The sequence below is a fragment of the Necator americanus genome, chromosome II, assembly GCF_031761385.1.
Source record: "Necator americanus strain Aroian chromosome II, whole genome shotgun sequence".
Lineage (NCBI taxonomy): Eukaryota > Metazoa > Nematoda > Chromadorea > Rhabditida > Ancylostomatidae > Necator > Necator americanus.
The window spans coordinates 9,863,578-9,873,062 of NC_087372.1; the positions used below are offsets into that span (position 1 = coordinate 9,863,578).

General features: G+C 43.2%; 2 protein-coding genes across 3 annotated transcripts; both read right to left on the reverse strand.

Moving 5' to 3' along the window:
- Positions 1-529: 529 nt before the first annotated feature.
- On the reverse strand, positions 530-841 carry RB195_017339 (uncharacterized protein; the record flags this gene model as incomplete). The annotated part of the gene is made up of 1 exon (XM_064184293.1): positions 530-841. The coding sequence occupies one exon, from the start codon at positions 839-841 to the stop codon at positions 530-532; it is 312 nt and encodes a 103-aa protein (XP_064040174.1).
- A 2,064-nt stretch (positions 842-2,905) lies between these two features.
- RB195_017340 (uncharacterized protein) lies at positions 2,906-5,365 on the reverse strand (the record flags this gene model as incomplete). Of its 2 annotated transcripts, none has more annotated exons than XM_064184294.1 (1): positions 2,906-5,365. In XM_064184294.1, the coding sequence occupies one exon, from the start codon at positions 5,363-5,365 to the stop codon at positions 2,906-2,908; it is 2,460 nt and encodes an 819-aa protein (XP_064040175.1). The 2 variants fall into 2 exon arrangements, with proteins under 2 accessions (XP_064040175.1, XP_064040176.1); XM_064184295.1 differs by having other exon boundaries at positions 2,906-4,222.
- Positions 5,366-9,485: the final 4,120 nt, after the last annotated feature.

The window sequence follows — 9,485 nt, forward strand, 5'->3', positions numbered from 1 at the left end:
TTTTTCACTATAAGTACAACGAGGATAATTGGTCGCACCGCGTTGTAGTCGTCTTTGGTGTCCATTCAATATTTAAACAAAATATAGGAATTTCCGCTTCATTCTTCCAACCGTTTCGAGACGATGTATTGAATCTACCATGGATATACACAGATTTGGTTTCAAGAACCTCTGGAAAATTCACCATAAGTCATCGATCAGAGAGTATATTGCAATCATTATGATACCACTGAAAGTGGATTTATAAACAGCACAGAAAGTTGATAGTTAAGTTGGCACTCACTGAATATGCATGACCATAATCCATACAACTACTACGTTTATAAATTTCAGAAAATGAGTATTTGCATAGGCTTGTACAACTGAAGTAATCCGTAACTGCGGTTTTTTCAACCACGTTGGTGTTTCTGTTGTTGGAGTAGCAGAAGTAGAAGAAATCCAACAGGGATCAGAACAAATTTCATGAACCCCGCAGCTTCATTCTGAAGAACCAGCGATGCCGTCTCTCTTGAAGTGGGTTGCCGTGAATTTACAGAGTCTTGGACAATCGAATGTCGGATATTTGATAACAAGCCTCCAGAGTTGCTGATAACACTGAAATCGGATTTAGAATTATAGATCGCATTGAAAGTTCCTTCCCAAATAGGAACCGATAGAACTTCTCTTCATCAGATTCTTCTACTTTGCGAGCTACTCCGAAACCAGGTTCAGTGAACAGATGACATTGAAGCAATGCGTCCAAACATAATATTTTGCAGTAAAAAGATTTTGCATAAGTCACAGACAGTTCCGTATAGAACATGAAAAGAAGCACTATTGCAGAAGTTATGAAAAATGTCATAACGTTTGGCGATATTGTTGAACCTTTCAGAGAGAGAGACCTTTGTTTTCTCCGTTTAGTAGTGATGATGAGGCTGCTGCAGAACTAGAAATGGTTTGACATTTCTAATTCTACCCGCATCCCAACAAAATCCTCCTCTACCCTTAACAACCTTCGATATCGTTCCAGTTATACACTCAAAAATTCCGAACAGCGAAACAAGCTAACCGGTTTCACTCGCAGCGGAATTGGTGAACAACCGCGTTCCTTTAGATTGTGCTCTATGTGGGTGAGGTTTGGATATATCCTACGGTGATATATATTGACGAAAGTGCACGCAGTGCCGCTTATGAAGTTAGGGTTCAGCACTGGACTCTCGGAACGCGCATCTGTGCTGTTTTGGAACACTGCGCACTTCTTAGTGCCTCAAACGAATGAAATCAAATTTATTATCTTCAAAGCAATTGTCCAGAAAATAAAAGAAGTTTTGCACATGTCCTGACAATAGCACTGACGGATCCTCAAGTTGATGGGTTGTTCAGAAGAGGAGTGTATTATTATTTTGCGCAATTCACGGGCGAATTTATCACCGATTAGGTGCGCTTCCTCTTCATCAGGGTGGACAAGATCAATTCATTCAAATATGCATCACCAATGCCGAAATGACCAAATGCTCTCAGGAAACAAAAGTCGGAATGCAATCACAATCTAATACCGTTTTTAACCATTCACGAGGAGGACGAGGGGAAGAGGGCAGGGCTCCTGTAGAGGCACATAGAATCCGATATTTAATCACTTATTGACATGTTTGGCATCTGAAACAAAATCCATAAGACTGACAAGTTCAAAATTGATCTTTTTGTTTTTTTTTGTGCCTATGAAGTTTTGTGTCTTTTTTCTGTGTTTGTGAAATTTCTTGTGTTCTGTTGGAGGTGATCTCGAAAGTGAACGACCTGAGGTATTCTGAGAAGGAGAAACTGATGACTGACCCTTTGTATAGCGCACATAAAAGCATTCCGAATTTTTAGTTATTTTAAGTTCCAAATTATTTAATTCCTAAGTATACCTGGATAACTCTAGATATGCTTTTTTTCCGCACAAAAGTCTTTTTTCAAGAGTCGTTTTAAAGGAAAATGCTGCTGATCATTCCATTCCGTTCAGTTACTGTGCACCATACACACCTACAAGAGACATTTCCCTTTTTTTGTTCATTGATTGCGTTGGAATACAGTAACTTAGTGTGACCACATAATTTTTTCTTGTTCCGAGACTCTGTGGCTAGAAAAGATGTGACTGTGGTGAATGATGGAGGAAATACAAGAGATATCGGGCGAGCAATCATACTATTGTTACCGTCGCGACGTCGACTGAATGCTCGAGCTTTCGGCAAACTTTTGTTGGTGCTCGCATGATTTTCGAGGATAAAACTATTCTGACCATATTAAGGAACGATGGGTGTAGGTCAAGGATGCACTCTCCCAGCTTCTTTCTGTCGTGATTATTTCTCGACGACAAAGGTGGTCGTTGTGTAAAGAGATAGTGCTTTCTGATTTTTGGCCATGGAAATCGAGAACATAGCAAGGTTTGAAAGGAGATTTCATCCGTAAAATCATTGTTGATTACGGTTTTTCATATATAAAGTTTTGTTTGTTTCCAATTTGCTTCGCTTCGTTTGACTGTTCTTTTTTCTCCTTTGCCATGATCACCTTGATCACCTTGACTCCCGCTGATCTTCGAACTGGTCGAGCGGGCGCCAGTAATTCTTCCATTTGTCCCGATCGCGTGCCAGAGTAGCCCAGTGGTTCCTCCTTTCGCGTGGGACACGAAGAGCATCATATTTTTCTTTCAAGGACTTCGTGAAGAAATCTGACCATCGGGTCGGCGGTCTTCCTGTAGTGCGCTTAATATCGCGGGGAACCCAGTCGCTCACGGCTCTGATCCAACGGTTGTCATTAAAGCGCATCACGTGTCCGGCCCACCTTATTTTACTTTCCTTGGCAAATGCGGCGGCGTCTCTAATCTTCGATCGTTGACGTAGGAGAGAGCTTCAAATCCCGTCCCTCACTTGCGTGAAGCAGGATACTCTTAGCATAACTTTCTCCATTGCACGTTCAAATGACGCTCACCGCGTTTTCTTCTTGCTTGCGAAATGCCCGGGTTCCCGAAGCATAGGTCAAAGCAGGAAGTACGGTGGTGTTGAAGAGGTGAGCACGGAGCCGGGTGTTCCTGGTCTTCTTCACTACATCCTCGATGCTCTTGTACGCTCCCCAAGCCGCTCGTCTCCAGCTCGGGGGTTAGGTCGTTCATCATGTTCAGTTTTCGACCCAGATAAACGTAGCTGGTGCATTCGGATATGTTCGTTCCGTTGAGGGTGAATGGGGCATCCGAGACCCATCCGTTCCGCATGAACATCGTCTTTTGTAGATTCAGCTGAAGACCGATGCATCCACATGTTTCGTCGAATTCGGTCAGCATTCGTTCCGCTTGGCTGATGCTAGGTGTTACCAGTACGATGTCATCAGCAAAGCGCAAATGGTGTAGCTGCCGACCATCAACCTTCACTCCCATGTCGTCCCATTCCAACTTTCGCATTGCGTTCTCGAGGGTGGCTGTGAATATTTTGGGTGAAATTGTATCACTCTGTCGGACCCCCCTCTTCACGTCAATGATGATGTTCTTGTAGAATGGCGAAATTCCGGTCGTGAAGTTACTGTACAACTCTCGAAGTACCTTAATATACTGAGTAGGGACGCCTTGGTTGTCCAAGGCTTCCACGACCGCTTCCGTCTCAACCGAGTCGAAAGCCTTCTTTAAGTCGATGAAGGTGAGACAGAGCGGCATCTTGTACTCTCGTGATACCTCGATGAGTTTCGAAACAGTGTGAATGTGGTCAATCGTGCTGAATCCTTTTCGAAACCCTGCTTGCTCGCATGGCTGTCCTTCATCCAAGACTTTTTCAATCCTATTAAGGATTACTCTTGTAAAGAGCTTGTAGATGACGGACAGTAGGCAGATTGGGCGATAGTTGCCGATGTCATGTGGATCTCCCTTTTTATACAACAACACGGTCTTGCTGGTCTTCCACTGTTTAGGAACCTTGCATTCCGACAGATAACGTGTAAAGAGCCTCGCCAGGGTGTTGATGAGTACTGGCGGAAGGCTCTTCAGGTGTTCTGGTCTTATTCTGTCGGGACCGGGTGCCGTACGATTTCTTACCGACATGATAGCATGTCGTATTTCGGACGGGAGAACCTCTGGAATGACTTGTCCATCTTCCCTCAGATGGTGAGGAGGCAAGTGGACATGGCTGTCGAAGAGATCAGAGTAGAAGTCGTAGATGATTTTCTCCATCCTCCTTCTCGATGCAATGGCTGTTCCCTTTGGGCTCCGGAGAGCAGTCATCCTCGTCTTGCGACTGGCGAAGTTTCGACGGGCATAGCTGATGTTTTTCCCCGCCTCTGCAGCTTCAGCCAGCACTTCTGCTCTTCTCTCTTTAAGGTCTTCCTTTATCGCCTCTCGGCAAAGCCTTGCGAGCTCGGACGTGAGTTCTTGGTTCCCTGCGGCTCGTGCTGCTCCACGCTGGCGTATCAGCTCAAAAGTTTCAAGAGACAGGCGCCTCCTGGTGGTTTTAAAACTCTCAGCCTTCTTCGCGCAGTCGTGAAGGTGTTCGACAAGCCGGTCATATTCCTCGTCGATGTTGTCCATTGCAGAATCTTCCCAAAAGCCGGCCAGCGTAGCGAAGAGATCCCAGTTGATGGTAGTCCTGGGATTTCTCTCTCTGAACTTGGCGGCTTTCTCTGCTCTCCTTGTGAAGGAAAATCTTCCTCGGAGGAGGCGATGGTCCGATCCCGTATAGAACTTTGGTACAACACCGACGTCCGTCAGGCAGAACCTTTTATTGACGATGATGTGGTCTATTTCATTACGGTACCCTCCACCGGGTGACTCCCACGTCCAGCGTAAAGAAGAGGGTTTCTGAAATTGCGAGTTCCCATGGATGGTCTTAGTCGTCATGATGAAGTCGGCGAGCCTCTCTCCCTGGTCATTCCATTGTAGGCCGTGGGTCCCGATGTGAAGTTCCTCCGGCGTTCTTCTTGGGCCAACCTTAGCGTTGAAGTCGCCAACTATGACCTTGTAGAAGGCATGATCTTCTTGGTAGAACTTCTCCAGGTCCATATAGAAAGCTTCGACTTCTTCTTCTTTGTAGCTTGATGTTGGAGCGTAAACGACGAAGATAGTCAAAGCTGGTATTGGGCCACATCTTCTCATCCGCAGACGTCCGATTCGGGTCGTAAGTTGTTCAAAAGAGTCGATGTTCTTTGCCATACTCGTGTTGACGAGGACGCCAACTCCACCAACACCTCTACTGTCGCATGTTCCTAAGAACAGTTCTTCTCCAGTTTCATATACGGCGTTGAGAGGGTGACGTCGTCTAGTCTCGGTCAGTCCGATGACGTCGTACTTGATCTTCTTGGCTTGCATCATCAGATCTTCGATGGCCGCTTCCGATGCAAGCGTACGTGCGTTATAAGTACAGATCGCCATCCTAGTCCTTTTCCGTTTTGGTAGCCTACATGACTCCTGCAACCCCGTCCTACCTGGCGCTACCGTACCAGGCTTTCCTCCGGAATCAAGAGACTCTTTTCTATTACTGTGTTTTGCTTAAAAATTTTAAAACCCATGGGCAGGTTGCAAGCCTCTAGTCCCATGAGTTTCTGGGAGAACTTTCGTTCTCCCGGTGTGGACATGTGGAGCTTATTTGTTGGAGGCGACTCCAAACCGCCTCCCTTGCACCTCCCAGTCATTTGATTGCAGGCTTTTGGCCGGACCGACGTGCGGGATACAAGGATGTCATGAGTCAGTCCTGGCTCAGCAGAAACAGGGAGTCCATCCCCTGAATCCACCTGCGTCTCTGGGCAAGCGCAAGGTCGTTTTTGGTCCGCGATTAGCCCCCTATCCGCCACCCGGGGACGCGCCACGTAGCCTCGCGACTAACCGGCTGTGATCCCTCTAGTGAGGGAGATCCGTGGTTTGCCATGATGTCTGCGAAAAAAGGCAATATTGAAATTTTTTCCTACCATCATTTTCCGATAATTTTCAACGTTTATCAACTCAGGCATTATTTGCTTTCTATCATTTTTCTTTTACTCTTATCTGTTTTTTTTAATTTATTTTTCGTTTTCATCTTTTTTTTTTCATCTCCACTTTTTATCTTAGTTTTTTACTTCTTCTTTCCTTTTTTATTTTCCATAGATTTTGAAACCTTAGAACAAACTCTAGACGTGTTCAAAGTTTCATTTCTGCCTAAAATGAGAGAATATCTTCATACTCTCCTCTCGCTTTTTTTTCTTGAAAAATGAGGCGAAGTATAATTGGTTGAAGTTTCAGCTGTGCGTTAACCTCCATTTCCGCCACCGTCTCTATTTTTCCCTATCGGCCATCACAAACCGTAATATGCTGTAGCAATATCAGACAAAACCATGAAAATGCTGTTTTCCAGGTACAAGTTGTCCGTATTTACTGTGATGCCCAACAGGAAGGGCTATGTGGAAATCGTGGTTGACGGTGATCCAACATTACCGTACATTGATTTTTGGTCGATGATGTCTCACGAAAATCATCCGGATCACTCCCGTTTCAGTTATCCTGTGTTGGGTGACGTTTATTTTGTGTGAGGAGCATACCTGTTATCGAACAAGCATTTTGTCCCGTGTCATTTTCTGTCAATTATTATCTCTATTCTTTTTTTTCCTCTTCATGTCAAGAAAAGTGACTCGTTTCAGGCTTCCCACGAAAGCGATGGTCCAAGTTCCTTAAATGTAATTATTTCAACAGGTTTAGAAAAAAAAAAGAGAAATAGAAACGCTCAGGCACATCCATAACTTGCTCGTTCTAAAATGTAAAATTTACATTAGGCATGTACGGAACAATCTTAACGTTTAACTCAAGAACCTACATCTTTTCATTCTAAGCAAATGGATCTGTGCAGTGAATGACGTGATTTGTTAAGCTGGGAAAAGGGAAAGGTTAATCATGAACAATTTGCTGGACAACCTCTACGCCGGTTAACGTTGACGACGGTAGACTGCATTTAAATTCCTTCGTTGTTTACAGGGTGGAGGGCAGCTTAAAATCTTTTCAGGTGTTGTTGTGGATGACTCTAAACTGATCAGTTCTGCTTTTCTCCTCATTTTGTCACAAAACCGAATTTTCAGCTGTAATGTTTATGCTAACAACACTGTGACACATCGCACAAATAGAGAAAGGATTACTGCAGCTTGTTATATATTATAAATGTAAAGCAAGAGCCAAAATACTAAAACTCTTTACGAGCAATATTTCGACGTTGCCGTCTTCGCCAGAGTCAGACTGTTTGTAACCCAGAAGAACCCAGATTGTTGTACCTACCTACTTACCTATGTCATCGCGTTGAAGTGATTTTGGCGGATCTCAGCGTGATAGAATCGCTCCGCTGATACGGGATGAAATCCATTCCGCACGCAACCCCGTAGATCAAAACCGCAAAGGTCTAGGTACAGAGCAGACTCGTTGGTCACGGCCATACACTCTTTCCTCTTATTCATTTTTGGACCTTTAGCGATTATTTAAAGTTCTGCAAGCCATAATTCGAGCTCGTACGATAGGACGTGGCAGTTTTATAGTTAGGAGCATTCTCATTATATTGTCTGCGATAAGCTTCGAGACGGGTTGCTTTGGAGTATTTCATCACATTTATATGTTCTTCAATACAAACACAAAGGGCTGTCCTTCACCAATGTATTGATCGGTGCCACTGACACCAGAAACCACGCAGTCGCCTGCCTTACCGAATGTGTATATTGCACGATTTGAAGTCGGGCAGAAGCAATGGTGCATCCTGTTTTGAAGTAATTGCTTCTTGAAATTTGTGAGAGATTCCACAACTCTCACTTGGTGCTCAAAAGCAATCTCAGCAAATTACCCCGCACTCAAATTGTCGGTTATGTAAGACGAGGAGAAAGTGAACTTTTTCGAGCCATCTGCTGTAGCACATTCTCGTACCGAAACAAGACCTGGCCTATGCGATACATTAGCAATGTAACTATTAGAATTTGCAATATTCTGCGATGTTTGTCATTTGTATGCCAAGATTAAATAAAAGTCGAACTTCTACAATTTTAAGAGGAAAGATAATATGCATTACTTACAATTTTCTGTGTTCTACACATCTTCTTTGCTTTGCATCTGAAGTGTTCGGTTGATTCAGTTCAACTTGTTTTTAATATTTTTCTTCACCTTGACAGATCGGCGCCTGATTTGATCACTGATTTCAAAGAAATGGGAATGCGAGTAGTCGGTGTTGCTTAACATATACTAAGTTACTGGAAGTAAACCGTTTATCAAACATAAAAAACAATAGATATATTTAAAAAAAATCCGAGCGCATGAAAATATGAAAGTATAAGAAAGGACATATTTATAATAATGAGTCAGTGTTGAAGTTACTAACACCCGATGGATTGCTTTGCTTTCAGAATAGCATACCATGAAATTGAAGATGTTAGGATTGACGGGATTGTGGGGTAAGAGATGAAATATGAGTATAACTGCGACCCTAGACCCGACATACAACCTTATCTTTTCGTGGAAAGATCGTACCAGTAAGTATTGCAGAATGCTGCCTTTGAATCAAATCCAGGAAAAAGATCAGAAACCTTTCTTTATAGAACTAAACTCTGGTGGCTGCTCAACAGAACGTAGCTGAGTTGCAACGCCAAAGCTTATATTTACATGCGGTAGCCCGTGACGAACTTAAACATGGTCGCAGTAATCTTGCAACAGTCACACTGCCAAAGAAGAGGCTGCATTTTTGATTGGAGCGAGCGTGCTGACGACAAACATTTACGAACATTCAGTGTAAAATTGTAGGGCACTATTAAATGGATTATTTGTTCCTGTCGGAACAACGTGCTGTGACAGTCGGTTCAATCTCGTTCGAGATCCAGACTTTCAACTGAATACCAACTATAAATTTGTTTATTCAAACATACCCTTATTGTCCACACATTTTAACTGAAACAACTGTGTAGCCATTGCCGACTCGTGTACAATAGTAATATGTCACTTTAATGTCAGAATCATCACAGTCAGTTATTGGTCATTAAATGAAGTTGGTTTACTATGAACCCAATGACGGCAATGAGAGGAGGATGTTCCTTCAACAGCAACAAGTTCTTTGCGATACGTCCTAAAAATAACTAGTCTATGGTCTATGTACGATTTCCAGTAAACCTCAGAATCTCCATCTACGACTTTCAATCAATCTCGTCATGGTTATAATTCAGTATTTGCTTTCTTTAATTGAGGCGGCGACGAGGTTGTTATTATCCTTTATTCAGCTTATCCTTCTTGTCCTTTTTAGCTACAAGTAGAAAAGAATATCGTACCTTAGGATCCTAACGTACGATATTCTCTTCTATTTGTACCCAACAGACCCAACAGTAAACTTAAGAGTTTCTTTGTTAAGCGGATAGGGCGTTTGATTGGATAAATCACGTACGATCAAGCATCCCTTCAGGCCCTGAACAGAGCGATATTGCCGAAATGTTAGGGTGTCCATCTCTATTGAAGAGAGCAAATGTGGAAATCTAGGTATGATGATGATTTAGTACTTATCTCCTCAAGT